The sequence below is a fragment of the Molothrus ater genome, chromosome 16 (genome assembly GCF_012460135.2).
Source record: "Molothrus ater isolate BHLD 08-10-18 breed brown headed cowbird chromosome 16, BPBGC_Mater_1.1, whole genome shotgun sequence".
Taxonomy (NCBI): Eukaryota; Metazoa; Chordata; class Aves; order Passeriformes; family Icteridae; genus Molothrus; species Molothrus ater.
In genome coordinates, this window is record NC_050493.2 from 2,911,317 (window position 1) to 2,927,601 (window position 16,285).

The 16,285-nt window shown below is 57.5% G+C and overlaps 2 protein-coding genes across 2 annotated transcripts in view; one reads left to right on the top strand and one right to left on the bottom strand.

The window, feature by feature from the left end:
* Positions 1-1,166: 1,166 nt before the first annotated feature.
* On the bottom strand, positions 1,167-12,084 carry NATD1 (N-acetyltransferase domain containing 1). The gene is made up of 3 exons (XM_036392738.2): positions 11,917-12,084; positions 5,203-5,321; positions 1,167-4,495 (listed from the first exon to the last, which is right to left on the bottom strand). The coding sequence occupies exons 1-3, from the start codon at positions 12,011-12,013 to the stop codon at positions 4,379-4,381; spliced, it is 333 nt and encodes a 110-aa protein (XP_036248631.1). The 5' UTR covers positions 12,014-12,084; the 3' UTR covers positions 1,167-4,378.
* Positions 12,085-15,172: 3,088 nt separating this feature from the next.
* The window catches only part of MAP2K3 (mitogen-activated protein kinase kinase 3), a 30,388-nt gene continuing 29,275 nt past the window's right edge, over positions 15,173-16,285 (top strand). The window contains exon 1 of the mRNA XM_036392636.2: positions 15,173-15,260. Coding sequence (XP_036248529.1) covers positions 15,245-15,260 — 16 coding nt within the window. The 5' untranslated portion in view covers positions 15,173-15,244. The remainder of the gene's footprint in view (positions 15,261-16,285) is intronic.

Here is a 16,285-nt window from a genome sequence, read left to right on the forward strand (position 1 = left end):
TTTGGTACTGCCAGAGGTTTCCCAGCTCCTGTGGATCCATCAGAAGGTTTTGTGCTTGGATGGTCTCTCCAGGGTGCTTGAGCCTCTGCAGGGCTCCCTCTTGCTCCGGGCTGGATTCCTCCCAGAAGAGGAGCCTTTTTATCAGGAATTTTAAGTTTTCCTTATCAAACAGCAGCTCCTTGCTCCACACCCCCTCCTTTCTCAGAGCCCTCCTCCAGCCTGACAGCGCTGCCTCTGCATCTCCTGTTCCTACAAAAACCCTCTTTCTGACAGCATTATTCCCAAGTGATGTAATGTGACTGTAAGAACAAACCCCTGGCTGCCTCCACCTCCCCAGGCATGCCGAGGCCCTCCCCCAGCACTGCCCTCCCAGCTGTGTTTTGGGGGGCAGCTGTTTCGGGGGAGGTGAAGGCTGCATTCACAGGAACAAGGAGGTGTTTGGGAAGCGTGCCCAGCCCGCAGAACGTGCAGCAGGGCTGGGACAGGCCGGAGCACGGACTGTGTGGAATGTGGAATGTAAACAGAGTGTGTTACCAGCAACAGCCCGGCCACAGATCCCAACCGGCCGTGCTGTCCCTCGGGAGCAGCAAACCCCACGCTCCTGCTGCAGCCCAGGGGCAGCTTGTCACACTGGATCAAATCATAACTGCTCCCCACACCAACCTTCCTGGCAATCTGAGTTATCCAAACTCAGCCTCTGCAGCCTTCTCACAGTGCTGGGAATTGACACAAATGCCCTGCTAGGATCCTGAGGGCCCAGGCTGTGCTCCCAGCCCTGGGGAGTGCTGGCTCCAGGAGGGAAGTGCCTTGTGTCCCTCTGAGTCACCTGCCTGCCCACCTTGCTCTGACAAGCACAGCAAATGGATATTTAAATATTTTCATGCCCATCTTAAAGCAGTGGACACAAACACTGAGTGTCTGCTCATTTGCAGGACAACTCCCAAAGACTGGCCTGAAATCCCAAGGAGGAATGGTGAAGGCGAGCAGGGCTGGATCAGCTGGCAAAGGAGAGGAACCAGTTGTGATCCCGCTCACCCTGAGCTCTGCACAGTCATCACCAGGTCAGCCAGCCCTGTGATCTCAAAACACAATCATTTCACCCCTTACCTACTGATCCTTTGCAGTGGGAGCATGTGGTCCCCTCAGCACAGCACAGCCACTGCAGCTCAGTTAAGCCACACTTTTATTGTATTGTATTCCATGCATTATGTTCATGTTTTATAGTATGACAGAGGGAGGGATCAAGATAAATGTTAAACAAAAACAAGAGCAGAAAGGTCGTTTGTAACAGGTCCTGAGAAGGAAAGGCACATCGTAACCACCGAATCCAACAGAACGGAAACCTTGGACAGAGGAAGACAACGCTGGAGAGCGGATGAGGGAGGGGGTGTTTCAAGTTGGGGGCTGTGGAAGCAGGTTTGACAGCCACCTGCATTCCCCCACCCACCACAGGTCTGTAGTTCAAACGGGTTTGGGGAGCTCAGCATTCAACCAAACCACTTCCACACTCCTGTTGCCCGGGGAGAGTCCAAAATCCCAAACTCCTCCAGGCTTAATCAGCACCAAAGGGCAGCACAGGACTCCAAGCTCCTTTCTGCAGAGACCAGCTGGGAAAAGGCAGCTGGTGGGGAGGCAGGGAAGGGTTACCCAGCACCGAGGGACCCCCAGGCAGGTCCCACCCAGCCATGCAGGGTCACAGGAGCACCGTGGGCTCATCGCTGGTGAGCTGCGGGTATTGCTATTCACTGGCATCGAGGAGGAGGGGAGGCTGGGACGGACAGAGCAGGGACACAGTAGAGAAATGGTTGGCACAGCCACTGGCACAGGTCTCTGCCAGCTCAGACACCAGGGGGTTGTAGCACCTCGAAGGAAGCAGCAGCAGAACCGGGAGCTGTGCTGAGTTAAGGCAGCGATCGCTGCAGGGATCCAGCGCCGGGAAGCTCGAGGTTCCTGCCAGAGCAGCACAGGGGCTCCAGAGCCAGGCTGGGCATGGGGCTCTGCCCAGACAGTGAGCACAGCACACCCTCCACTGAGCTGACACATCAGGGGGCTGCTGGAGACTGCTCACAGTGGAAATGAGCACTAAAGCAGGACAGAGCTCAAGCATTGCACCCAGCCCGGCTGTGGCACAGACACAAGTGTCTGATCTTGGCTTCCAGGGGACAAAACAGCTCAGCTTCACCTTGGAATCAAGAGAAGGGATGGTTCAGCCATCACAGCAGTACCAGAGCCAGCCTTGCTCCTGTAACTATGTGTTGAAGTGTGTTGTGCATGTTAAAGAAGGAACATTTAGCAGCCCACGTTTCTTCTTGAGCCCCTTTAGTTTGTTACCTGTCACCCTTTCCCAGTCCCTCGAAGCCACCCTAAAGGTCACAGCCTGGGTGAAATAAGCAGCAGGAGGGCAGAAATGAAGCAGAGGCAGGGCTGAGCTTGAAGCCTTTCCTGAGCAGCACAGGGCAGAGGTGGCTCTGCCCCCTGGCACAGGTGGTGGGCACGGGCAGGGGTCTCACAGCCTGCAGTGTGCAGGGCAGGGATGGAGGTTGGGAGTTCTGGAAGCCTGAGAGGGCTTGGCTGTGCTGTGCTGGTGATGGGCAGCCCAAAAGCACAGGCAGGCAGCAAGGGTTCCCCTCGAGCTGGTGGCCAGGGACAGCTCAGGCTGAAATCCTGGCACAGGGTCTCCATCTCTGGCCACCCCAACCAGGAGAGAAGTTTGTAGGAGTTTTTGCCTTTGCTGCCATGGATTTTGTGCTGGGCTCTGGGAAAGGGCTGAGCTGCCTCTCACCTGGGGCTTCAGTCACTCCGTGGCACAGATTGTAAACTTTAGTCCCTGCTGAGCTAAGCAAGGCCTGGGTTTGGTCTCCAGGTGAGAGGTTCTCCATGTCCTGCCTGGCTGCAGCCCCCAGTGGCTGCTCAGGGCTGGGAGTGTTGAAAACATCTTTCCCTCACCACAGCTCTGCCTTGGGACACTCCAAAATCCTGAGAGCTCAGTGTGAGATGCTCTGAGGTGTAGCTCAGGCCCTGGAAAATGCAGGCAAGGCAGGACTGGCAGCAAGCTGGAGCCTGGCAGTGCCCTGCCATCGTGGTGTCACCTCCACGTCTGAGGGTGGCAATGCTGGGTTGTGCTACAGAATCATCATCCACCGAGGGAAGAGCACGAAATGAGGGTGTTCCTGCTGCTGGCCAAGGTCCCCACGATGCTGCCAGTGCCTTGAGCTTGGAGCTGTGAGGGGGCCCTGAGCAGACAGGTAATGCCATGAGCCAGGGCTTCTTCCCAAAGGCTGTAAGGAGGAGCCATTGGAATCCACATGGATGCAGCACCTCCAGCACTGAACCCTGGAGATGGGCCAGGAGCAGGTCCTGGAGGCCTCACCCTGCTGCTCTCAGGATGTCCTGGTGGGGCTGATCTGGGGCACGGACAGGGATGCAGAGATGGAGGAGAGGGAGATGGAGGGAGCCTTCCTCTTCAGCTGCAGGAAACCACTCTGGTGCCCTGGGATGTCCCTCACTGCTCAGGCCAAGGCTGGCTGTGGGGCTGGTCTCTTCTCCTGAGCAGGCTGTGCCCACACCAAGGGCAGGGAGACAGGAATAACCATCCATGACCCTCTGGGATGCCACTTCAGGGTTGTGTACACAAGCTGGGCAGGAGCTGGCATCTCCAGGGAGCAGCATCTGCAACTCAGCCACGTTTCTTCCTCTGCACAGACTCTGCCACTGCCTCTGCAGTCCAAGTCCACTCCTCACACGGCTCTTGTCTCCAGCCTCAAGGGTGTCACCATCCCAGTGTCTCCACAGCCAGGGCAGCAAAGCCCCTGAGGTGCCACCATGGTCCACACGTTCTGGTATGTACTGCAGGTGGCCTTGGACACGGCCTGGTGCCCACCAGGTGCTGCAGGGGATGAGCCTGACACAGGGCTGGGGCTCCTCCAGCACCTCCCTCTGTCCCACAAAGCTGAATCCACAGCATCTCCCCAGCTGCCAGGAGCAAAGGGGGGCTGGTAGCCCATGAGCAGCCCTAACCAACATCCCCCAGCAAGTTCAGAGCTGTTGCCAAGCAGGGGGGAGAGGATGAGGTGCAGAACAAGTCATGCCCTGGCCTTGTGATGGAGTTTGGTGGAAAGTTCACCCTCTTCTATCCCCTGGCTTGGGAAAAGCACTGGTGGGCAGCCTGTGTGCCCAGAGCAGCCTGGCCCAGGGGCTGTGGCCATGCTCACACGTGGGCACAGAGGAGGAGGAGGTGGTGCCCTCACTCACACACCGCATGGACACGCTAAAAAACCGGGAATTGCCAGTGTGGGAAGGGGGTTCCTGAGACTGCAGAGAAGCCAAGGCCGCCTTGAACAGTCAGGGCCAGGTGTGCTGGTGAGGGAGCAGTCCTGCCTTAAGGCTGCAAATGTTCCAGGTACTGCGGCAGAGGGTTCTCCTTGACGTATTTCTGAATGTACCAGCACGTCAGGTGCGCCTTCAGGTCCTCCTCCACCACAAAGTCCAGGGCTGCCTGCAAGCAGTGCAGATCAGATGGGTCACAACCAACACCCCCAGCCTCAGGGGAGACCTGTACCCCTCACCCAGATGGGGGAAGCAGCAGGAGTCCCTCAGGTACCCCCTGTGTGAGGCAGGTGGAGGCAGAGGCACAGCTGTCCTGCCACAGCCACCAGCTCAGCACAGAGTCCCCAGTTTAACCCTCAGCACATCCAGCCCCGTGGATGCTGTGCTGCAGGTGACACAGCCCATCCTGTGAAGGCCACCTTCATCATCCCTTTGTCCCTGCTTACAGGGCCAGGGAGCAGCTGGACCCCAAAGCAGCACCCCACTGTTGTGCTCATGGCTCCCCAGCTCCCCCTCACAGCCCAAGCAGGCAGAGGGCTCATGAGGGCAGTGAAGGTCTGAGAGGAGGGGTCCAGCTTGAGCTGAGCTGAGCCATCAGCCCCTGCACAAGGGATTTCTGTTGAGAGGAGGAATGGGCTGAACCTGGGGGAGTGGCTGGATTTGCTGACACTTACCCAGCTCCTCTTGCCACAAAACCCAGGAATGTCTGAGCCCAGATTTCCATCTGCCCCTCCAGCCACCCCATCTCCCATCAGAGCAGGATTCCCACAAGGCACACACGCAATTCCAACAGGACAGGGCCTGGTTCAGCCAGGATCTTTACCCACAGCTGGGATGGCAGCAGGATGGGCACCTTGCCCTTCTGGGGGGCTGTACCTTTGCCAGGTGCTTGGCAATTCCTCTCCCTCGATAGGCGTCCGGCACCTCCGTGTGCTGCAGGTCCACGATCCGCTTCCCCACGTACTCGTAGAGCAGCACGGCCTTGTCGTGGCAACCTGAGGGTGGCACAGAGGGGACAGGGCTGGGGTGACACCAGGGAGCCCACAGCAGGGCATGGAAGAGAGGATTGAGGGTTGGGATGTCCCTGGAGAACCCACACCAGGGGATGGGACAGAGGGGTCAGGGTTGGGGTGTCCCCAGAGAGACCCCAGCGGGGAATGGGACAGAGGATTGAGAGCTGGGATGTCCCCAGAGAACACACAGCAGGGGATGGAAGAGAGGATTGAGGGTTGGGAAGTCCCTGGAGAACCCAGAGCAGGAGATGAGAGAGAGGATTGAGAGCTGGGATGTCCCCAGAGAGACCCCAGCAGGGGATGGGACAGAGGACTGAGAGCTGGGATGTCCCCAGCAGGACAGGCAGTTTTGGGACTGCTACGTCATCCCTCATGCCACGGGAATGGCTCTGGTGCTGGGTTTCAGTGGTGGCTTTTCTTTCAGTGACACCTGGATGTCCTCGCTGGTCCCCCCAAGGCCTTTCCATGCCCCTGGAGCAGGAGCAGGTTTCTGACCCAGCTCTGAATCAGTGATGCCAGCAACACAAGTTTAGGGTGGGAAAGCAGCTGTGGGGAGGGAGGAGATGTGTTGATGGTGGGGGAGAGTAAAAAGAAGAGGGGGAAAACCAACAAAGCTGACCCAGGTAACAGCCAGTTAATTTCTCCTCCAGCACAGGGTTTTTTTTTTGTTGTGGCACATAAAACAGGACAAAACTCCTTGGCCTGGTGTTGCAGCATTGTCTAGACATGTTTTGGGAAAGATGAATCCCACAAACACACAGGAAAGCACACACAGGTGTGCAAGGGGGGCTGTGCACATAAATTTACATGTACACACACACAGGCTTCCTGTTTCAACAGCCTGACCTTTCTCACAGCAGCTCAGTTACAGGAAAAAAGAAGTTTCAGCTCATGTATAAATCAGAGGAGTCAGAACAGCCCTCTGGTTTCATCCACAGAAACTGAGCCTTCAGTGCAAAAGCAAATGTTTCATTTCTAGAGAGTTTCTGTGCTTAAAAGTGAGTTTCAGAAATGCAAGATCCCAATCAAAGAGACAAGTTTGATTAAAATAATGGGAACTTTTACTTCTCTCTGATGTTTTTTTAAGGCTGAAGGGCTGCAAAGTTCACCTGCATTCAGGATGAGCTTTAGCTGAGCTCAGTACCCTCCATTTCACTGCACTGACAACTCCAACCCAGCTTGCCTCACCCCTGTATTCAAGAGAAACTAGAAAGGAGCCCATTGGAATTTTGTGTTTCCAGAGAAGCAGCTCAAGCTTTTATTCCTGCTCCTTTTATGCAGACACTCCATTCTCCTACACTGGATGGAAACCTTCACATTTCCAGCCCGAGTTTATTCCTGCTGGTTTCTGCCCACTCCTTCTTGTGCCAACATTGTTCTTGGGTGGACATAAATAATTTCCCTCCCTGCCATTCCCCCAAGTATTTCTAGGCTTCAGTCCTGCCCCTCTCAGCTCTGGCTCACCAAAAAGCTTTGAGTTTCCCCCAGACAGAAAAGAGGGAGCACTGCAATGTTTCTCCATGTGGATCCAGGCACCCCAAAAAAGCCAAGGGAGCGGGTGAAGCCCTTCCTGCAGCACAGACCTGGAGGGAAACCTGCCCAGGCTGGGGCATGAGGTGCCCTCACCCTCACAGAGCATTTGGTGGCAGCTCTCAGGGGTGGCAAGGGCAGAGTTGGCAGCACCAAAGGCTGTAAAATGATCTTATAGCAGCAGCTTTCACTCGTTCCAGCCCTTCCACCCCACTCTCCTCCCAGGCTAAAACTTTCCATAGCCTCTGCCTGAAGCTTTGAGGAGTTTAAAACTAAATTGACCACAGAACAAAAGATCTTTTTTCTTTAAATACACTTTAAAACATATTATCTGTTTAGAAGTATCAAAGACACAAATGCATTTTAAAGCAGGAGGTGATTGGAGTGTTTGGAGGATCTCAGACATGTCCTGGACAGGCTTTTCCTGGATATTCCCTGTACCACAGCAGCACCCAGCCAGGACAGGAGCTGCAGAGTGCCACCAGGGCACAGATGAACACACACAGAGAGGATTTTACAACCAGCCTGATTTTACAACAGTCAGTGCTGCTGGAAACTGGGCCCAGTTCAGAAAAACATCCCAGCTCAGCCAAGTGCACGATCACATCCACACACCTCGGTGGCACAGCACCCAAAACCAAGGACCCTCGTGCCTCAGGGTGTGGTGTGGGCCCTGCAGGTCCCAGCCATGGCTTGGAAAGAGCCAACCCTGGAGCTGTGTGCTGCCCTGGCCATGGGGGCAGCTCCCAGAGCAGCTGGGGGGGCTGTGCTGACCCTTCCAGCCCCAGTTTGGTGCAATCTCCCCCAAAGAGAGGGGGCACAAGCAGAACCCCCCCCAGAACATGGCATGAGAGACACCTCCTGCCAGCCTGTGCCACCCCTGGGCTCTGGGACAGGAGTTTATCACCTGCACACAGCTGGGCACAGACAGCCTGCCCTGGAGTTTGACTCAGTGACACTGAGGAAGTGGAGTCGATGCAAATCAGCACAGCCAGAGAGGAGCAGGATGGCAGCCATGGCAGCACAGCTGGTGCCCTGCTCACCCCCTCCCAGGGGCCACAGGGAAGGGGAAGCTCTTCTGGGAACTGGGCAAGGGAGCAGCTCTAACCTCGCTCTCCATGGAAGCTTTGCTTGCACCAGGAGCAGTGGTGGGCTCAGCCCTGAAGCCAGACACAAGTGCCCAGGCTGGGGGAACAGCAGAGAGCCCAGTCCCAGCCCAGCTGAGGAAGGGACACCTCAGGCATCTGGGAGGACACAGACCCCCCAGCCCAGCCCATCCTTCACTGCCCCCCTCTCCTGGCATCCACAAAGTACCCAACAAGGGGAGGCTGCAGCACTGCAGGGCTGTCCCTTGTCCCTGTCCCCTGCACCAACCCCAGCCCACGACACCCCTTTGTGTGCCCAGGACCAGGGCAGGGCCCTGGCTGCTGCCTGCAAGGCCAATTTCTGTGCCCCAGCCCCCTTTGGACACTGCTCAAAGCCATTCCCTGGGAGCAGGGGGACAGAACAAATGTCCCAGGAGCAGGAGGCAGCTCAGGTCTGCTGCTGCTGAGCCAAACAGTGGGGGAAAACAAAAGCAAAAGCTGTGTGTGGGGTGGGCTGAGAGGACAAGAAGTGCTGAGGAGCTCGTGCATCCCAGGCTGGAGCTCTGCCTGCCATGGGCTGGCCTCACTCCCCAGGGAGCTACTGGCACGTTACTAGGGAGAGAAAACACAACAGAGCACAACAGCCAGAGAGGAGACAGCACAGGGCTCGTGGAGGGGCCTCCCTGGCAGGAGGGGCAGCAGGGGGGGCTGGCTTGGAGCAGTTTCCTGTTTAGGAGCTCTCTGGAAGTGCCTGTGGCACAGGAGGAGTGGGGATGTCTTTGATGCAGGGCCTGGTGAGAGATCCCCTGGTCCCTGCTGCAAACTCAGCGCCTTCTCCCCTCCTGAAAGCACCTGCCCATCAGGCAGGAAAGCTCCAAGGCATGACCTGCTCCAGTTTTCCCAATAAACCTGAGCCTGGGCTCCTGGACAAGGAGCTCCTGAGACTCAGATCAGCAGTGGGCAAAGCAGGAGCTTCCAGCCAAAATCCTGCCCTAGTGCAGCTGGGGAGGAGTGGGAGGTTTGGGAAGTGTGGTGTGCCGCAGCCAGCAGAAGTGTTGGAGCTGGAATGTGTGAGAAGCCCGAGCATCCCTGAGGAACTGGAGCTGCTCCATGCTCGTGGTGAGCCTGATGGGTGTGATGGGCATCAAGAAGAGACAGCAGCTGCTGCTAAAAGCTCTTCCCCTGCCCCAAACATCTGTGCCAGCAGCTGGACCAACCAGCCAACTGCTTTGGCATGGGGGGGTCCCTTTGAGTTTCTTGTTTTGAGCTGAAATTTCATCTCAGACTCAAAGAAATACCCAACTATTCCTGACAAAACCAGCCTATATGATTCCCATGGAAGCTTTTAGCTTTGACAAATTGATGTTTTCCAAGAGAGTCTCTGCACAGGGAGGTTTCTGGCTGGCTCAGGCTGTTAGTCACATCCTAACCCATTACAAATCCAGTTGGGCGTCTCTCTGCCCTCCTCTCGAGGGATAACGAGGCTCAGTGAGGTCTGGTTATAATCAGCTTTACTTTCAGCTTCTAAATGCTCCTTCATTTGGGATGCAGGGGAAAAGGGAACGTGTTCAAATGAAGCAGCTGTTCCTACCAGAGATTTAGCAGCTACTGCAGCAATGAGAGAGGGGAGGAACCAGCAGAGAAAGGGAAGACAGGGCAAGCCCCAAAAAACTCAGAAAACTCGAGTGCAATTCATCTTCCCTGTGCACAAGGAGGAAGTCCTGACACGAGGTCACACAGGGGCGCAGAGGCAAACACAGGATGATGCTGCAAATGAACACTTTCACAACCAGTTCACAGCTTTCACTGTCTCAGCCTCCTGCTCCTGGGATTTCCAGAAATTCATCACCATGCAAAGTTTTCTACCTGGCATCACACCACCATAAACCACCAGCTGTCAAAGTCTGGCTGCTTGGTCCACGTGCCTGGTGCATCCATGCTCTATCATCCACACTTGACATTTAGCAGAAATTAGGACATCACAGGAAAGTTGACCCTGGAGCCCACAAAGTGCTGCTCATCTCTCAGTGACACGGGACAAGAGTGCTCTCTGAGGGACATGGACGGTCACTTTGATGCCAAAATCTGTGTCTGACCCATTTCTTGTCATTCCCTGCTTGCTGCAGGGAAAACCTCCCAGGGCATTCCACACCAGTGATGCTCATCATGCCAGGAGGGACAAAGAGCAGTGCAGGAAATAAACACCCAGCCATGCACTCCCACAGAGATGTTATCTCCTGAGCAGCTTCCAGGGCTTGGCTGCTACCAGCAAGGGCCTAACAAGGAGGAGGAGAGGTGGGTCACCCACTCCACGTGGATGTTAGTCAGCACAGCAGCACAGACACCAGCACAGCAGACACTGCTCAGCCTGGTGTGGCTGAACTCACAAAAAAGGGCTCAGACTCTCCGAGCTCCCAGAGAAAACACAACCTTGGTCATGGGGATTCACCTGGGTGAGGCCATGGCCACACTGGATGGGGCTTGGAGCAACCTGGTCCATGTCTGGACACACAGGTGGTATCCCTGCCCAAGGCTGCAATGAGATGAGCTTTAGGATCCTCCCAGCCCAAACCACTCTGGGATTCTGTGACTCCGGGACCCCCTCCTGAATCAGGAGGTTCTGTGCTGATTCACACACGACTCCCACAGCTGAATTTCTCCCTCTCAAAGTTCACCCTCTCCAGTCACGACTCATCCCTGCTCAGCCACCAAATGCTGCTGGGCCCGTGGTGTGGCTGCCAGAGCTTTTATCCAGAAAACCACAATAAAAGATTATGTCTCCCTAATAATTGTTGACCCTTGGCTGTCCCCTCTATTTCCTGCACACACCAACTTCACTGGCTGGGACAATGCTCTGCTGGTGGCAGTGGGGACCCAGCACCTGGGATCTTGTTTGATCTCAGGCTGAAATAAGCAGTTGGTGAAATTGTTTTCTCCGCACCCGTCTCCTCCTTCCTCGCTCCACCACTGCCGAGCTCCAGCCTGCACTTTGTAATTAGTGGTTGAAATGAAAATGGGGTGGGGGGGGGAGGAAGAAAAGTCTAAAATAAAATCTGGACTATTCTTGTTTTATTGACAAAGCCTCCTGCATTCCCTGTGATTTCTGAACTACGCTTTTATTTTTTTTTTTTTTTTAAAGGCAGCTACCCTGCAATTTCTGTATCGAGAGTAGTTCTATACCCAGAGTAGTTCTCATCATAACAAATGGATGGGGAAGAGATGCTGGGATGGTTGAATATCTGTAATTAACCACCAAGATGAAGGCTGGGAAAGAATCAGTGCACCACAGAGAAATTTTAGTGGCATCTACTTTTTGTTCCTTTGTTCACTCCACCCAATATGTGACAGAGCTTTTTGGGGGTCACTGTGTCACCAGAGCTCCACAGGTGGCTGTGGCAGCTTGGATCCATGTCGTTGGTCCTACAGAACCGCGGCACAGACCCTGCTGGAGCTCCCGAGGGGTTTCCCTGAAGGAATGTCCCCAGAGCTGGCACCCCCACATCCCCCACAGGCACCTGCTGGGGGGCAACAAGGCAGTGCCCCCAACCTGCCCGTGCCACCATCGGGCTCCACAGCCCGGCCCCAGCCGAAGGAGCCGAGCGATGCCCACACCTCCCCTGGGAGAAGGTTCTGGGGGCAGGAGGGGGTGGGAGGCACTGGGGGGGGTCACACCGCGGCAGGGTGGAGAGTACGGGGGAAAGCGCAGCGGGACACAGGGCACGGGAGGAGGAGGGAGCGGGGGAAATAGGTGAGAACCGGAAAAAGGGGAGGAACAAGAAGAAAAAGGGGGGGAGGAACGGGGAGGGAAAAGGGGGGAGAGACGGGGGGGGGGGGGGCGAAGGAGGGGGGGGGGGGCACAGCGAGAACTGAAAAGGAACGGGAATCTGTGTCCCCAGCGAGGCGGAACCGCGGGCGGAGGGCAGCAGGTAACGTCCCGGGGAGCCCCGAGCGCCGTCCCTTACCGTTGAGCCGCACGGTGAACTGCCGCCGCTTGCGATCGTGCTCCACCTGGATGGGGCAGCCCTGCTCCAGGAGGCCGAGCGGCGCCGAGTGCGCCATGGCAGGCCCGGTGCCGGTGCCGCGGTCGGTTCCGGTATCGGTGCCGGTGTCGGTGCCGGAGCGGAGACGCGGGCGGGCCCGGCGCGGCCCCGGCCGCAGGAAGCCCCAGCTGTGCGGCACGTGCCCGCCCCGCAGCCAATGGCCGCGCCGCGCTTTTGTTTTGGTACGGCCGCGCGGCCCTTAAAGGGGCAACGCCGCCACCGCCGTGGGGACCGCAGCCAGCGCCCGGCGCCCCCGCGCGGGCGGGCACCGCCACCAGCGGCCGCCAGAACAGCACGGGTCCGGCACGGGTTCTGTACTGGTTCTGTACTGGTCCGGCACGGGTTCTGTACTGGTCCGGCACGGGTTCTGTGCTGGTTCTGTACTGGTCCGGCACTGGTTCTGTACTGGTCTGGCTTGGTATCTGTACTGGTCCTGCACTGGTTCTGTACTGGTCTTGCTTGGGATCTGTACTGGTTCTGCACGGGTTCTGTAGCGGTTCTGTACTGGTCCCATACTGGTTTTTACTGGTGCTTTACTGGCCCTGCACCGGTTTTCTGCTCTGGGTGGCCGGGGCCGCTGTGCTGGGGCTGCCCGCGGTGCCGGCTGCTCTGCAGCAGGGCCTGGGCTGCTGCCCTGCCTGTGCCCTGTGCTCTGCCCTGTGCCCGTGCCCTGTGCCCTGTGCTCTGCCCTGCCTGTGCCCTGTGCTCTGCCCTGTGCCCTGTGCTCTGCCCTGCCTGTGCCCTGTGCTCTGCCCTGTGCCCTGTGCTCTGCCCTGTGCCCGGCTCTGCCCTGCCTGTGCCCTGCCTGTGCCCTGTGCTCTGCGCTCTGCCCTGCCTGTACCCTGTGGTCAGCCCTGCCTGTGCCCTGTGCTCTGCCCTGTGCCCTGCCCTGCCTGTGCCCTGCCTGTGCCCTGTGCTCTGCCCTGCCTGTGCCTGGCTCTGCGGGGGCTGCGGGGAGAAGCCCCAGGTCATGGCTCCTATGTTATTCTGGGACCAGGTTGCTTCAAGTCCATCCAACCTGGCCTTGGACACTTCCAGGACCTGTGCCAGGTCCTTCCCACCCTCACAGGGAGAATTCCTTCCCAATATCTCATCCATCCCTGCCCTCTGGCAGTGGGAAGCCATTCCCTGTGTCCTGTCCCTCCATCCCTTTTCCAAACTCCCTCTCCAGCTCTCCTGGAGCCCCTTTAGGCCCTGGAAAGGGCTCTGAGGTCTCTCTGGAGCCTTCTCTTGTCCAAGCTGAACACCTCTGGCTCTCCCACAGCAGAAGTGCTCCATCATGTATCACACACACATCACATATCACATACACATCACATCTGTGACCCCAGAGCTCTCAGTGACAGGAGCTGAGAGTGCCCGAGGTGGCTGTGCTGGCAGCTGCAACAGGAAAAGCAGCAGCACCTAAATTCACAATAAAGAATAGTTCACCAGCAGCTTCTCTGCACCTGAACACCATCTCATGTAGCTCAGCCTTTGTTTACTCATCCCTTCAGCTCCTGCTGCCCTGTGGGAAAGGGATTTGTAAAGAATTCAAGGCCATAGAATAGAAGGCCATAGTGGGGGAAAAAATACAAGTGATTTGTGGTAAAAGTAATAGCAGCATTGTGTGGCAAAAGCTAACAGGCTGAAAAACATTTATAAAGTATTGTGACCAAGAAATAAGTTAGCTTCTGATAGGATGGCATTGAGTTTTACATCATTTGTGTCTCGGTACTCATCGAGACTGAAAACAGAATAAAATTTTTTCAAATGCCTCTCAGTTGCCCCATCTCTGGGCCAAAAAAAAAAAATATTATCCAACACCCAAGCACTGCCTCAGCCCAGAGCTGTGTGGATCAGCTCAAACTCCACTGCTGATTCCAAGATCAGCAAGATCTTTTACCCAAGATGTGGATAAATGTCAGAAAGGGCCCCTCAGCTTGCCCAGCCCTGCAGTGACACCCACAGCTCTTGCATCAGCTGATGACCCGTGGCTGGGCTGCGGAGCGGTGGCTTTTTTTTGGGAAAGACTCCTCCTCGTCTGTGTTGAAAGACTTGAAAGGTGGTGAATCTGCGACGTCTCTGGGGAAGGTAATTGCTCTCCCCATTAAAAACCTGTAATTTATTTTCCATTTGAACTCTTCCACCTTCAGCGTGCAGCTGGATCTGGTGCCTTTGGTGCTGGATCGCAGCTCTGCCTGAGGCACCCGTGCAGCCACAAATCCCAACCCCTCCAGCTCCTTCCCTCTGGCAGTGATTCCCCTCCACTGCCTGGCTTTCAGGAGGTTTTTCCAGTCCTCAAATTTATCCCAAATGCTCTGCAAAGCTGCGAGCTGGCTGTGGCAGAGCAGCTGTGATCTCACCAGTCCTGTCAGCAGTTGCCACCCCTCCAACCCCTCCTTTGCATCTTTACGGATCACACTAAGAATTCCAGCCAGAAAGTGGCATTTGGTATCTGCTTTTTTTTGCTTTTTTGACTGCATCTCTCACATCCTGTGCAGCACTTGTGCCTGCAGCCCAGCTCGGGGGGCTGTGGGAGCATCCTTACCCCGGGATGTGCCACGTTTAGGAGGGATTGATTCCTCAGTGACTCAGAGAGGAATTAACCACAGAGTCACAGAGTGTCCCGAGCTGTGAGGGACACACAGGGGTCACCCAATCCCACTCCAGGCCCCAAACCCACACTGTGCCTGCCCGGGAGCGTTTTCCAAGCACTGCTGGAGCTGTGGCAGCCTTGGGGCTGTGCCCATTCCCTGGGGAGCCTGGGCAGCGCCCGAACACCCTTTGGGGGTAGAACTTTTCCCTCATACTCAACCCGATCCTCCCTGGCCCAGCTCCAGCCGCTCCCCTTACTCCCCGTCCATTTCCCAGCCGGACACACCGCTGCCACCCGTGAGGGACCCACGGGAGATGTGGCGAGCTGGCCATCCTTAGCTGACAGCTGAGGTGCGCGGGTCGAGGAGCAGCACAGGACAGGGATGCTCCACGCTCCAACCCCACGGGTTCCGCGGAGGGGCCACACCAGCGACGGTGACACCGAGGCCACCTCTCCTGAGGGGCAGCAGCGCCCGCCCGCCTCACTTCACCCTCACAGCCGCGCCCAAGAACCGCAAAGCCGTTTCCGCGCGGGGGCCTTAGCCCCGCCCCCGCGCTGCGCTGGCCAATGGCGGCGCGGGGGCGGGCCCGGCGGGGCGGCTGCCGGCGGGGCCGCGGCGGGCGGGACTCGCGGGCTCCGCTCGGGCCGGGCCCGCCGGGCTCGTACAGCGCCATGTCCCTGCCCAGAGGTACGAGCGGGCTCGGGAGGGCCGGGGGGGAACCGCGGGGCCGGGCATGGTGCTCAACCCGCCGGGCTTGGGCTCCCCGCGGCTTCCTCTGCGCGGGCCCCGGTGGTTCCGCAACCCCGCGGCGTCGCTGGGGCCGGAGCCGCGATGCGCGGGGCAGCGAGCGGGGATGCGCGGAGGGGCCGCGGGGGACGGGGCGAGGCTGCGTTTGGCGTGGGGACAGCGATAAAAACAGGCGAGTTTTGTTTTCGCTGCCTTGAGCTTCCGCTCCTCGGGAATCCTGGGCTGGGAGCCCTCGCCGTAGCTCAGCCGGGTGGGAAGGACCGGGCTGAGGTTCCGGGCGTGGGCCGTGTCGCCTCGTGTCGCCTCGTGTCGCCTCGTGTCGCCTCGTGTCGCCTCGTGTCGGTGTTGGGGCACGGCCGGGAGCCGATGCCGGCGTGTGCCGGGGTTGCCTCGCTGCTTTCCCGCGGTCCCGGCCGGAGAACGTGACCGTGTGTCACCGGGGTTATTTGTGGAGCACGGCCGTGACTCAGGTGTCCCCATCGCCAGGTGAGCACCGGCCTGCAGGTGTCGGCCTGCGGCGGCCGTGCTGGGAGGGATGGATGGATGGATGGATGGATGGATGGATGGATGGATGGATGGATGGATGGATGGATGATGGATGGATGGATGGATGGCGACAGTGGCTCTGCCGGTGTCCCGGTGCTCCCCGGAGCCGGCCCCATCCGCACACCGGGCGGAGCAGGGATCGCACGGAGTGTGGCTGCCGCCTCTCGAATCAGCGGAATAAAATTCGAGGGGTTTTCCCTGATGCTCTGGAAACTCGAAGTCAGGAGCCATGTGAGCAGATGAACGCGCCTCCCGTGACTTTTTTTTTCTTTTCCTCCCCCCCCCTGATTTTAAACGATCCGTGTCTTATCCGGAGGGAATGTGGACCTGAGTTTCCTGTTTGCTGTGTAAGCAGGGGGTGAATCAGCAGCGATTTTTCGGAGCTGCTGAGTGGAGCTGCTGACTCACAGGTAGGAGCA

What these genes read in the sequence shown, in the direction of transcription:
- NATD1 (XM_036392738.2), bottom strand. Translation starts at nt 12,013, where the DNA reads ATGGCGCACTCGGCGCCGCTCGGCCTCCTGGAGCAGGGCTGCCCCATC. An exon ending in GTTCACCGTGCGGCTCAACG is followed by an intron (nt 5,322 to 11,916) that starts GTAAGGGACGGC and finishes TGCCACCCTCAG; the next exon opens with GTTGCCACGACAAGGCCGTG. An exon ending in TTGCCAAGCACCTGGCAAAG is followed by an intron (nt 4,496 to 5,202) that starts GTACAGCCCCCC and finishes CACTGCTTGCAG; the next exon opens with GCAGCCCTGGACTTTGTGGT.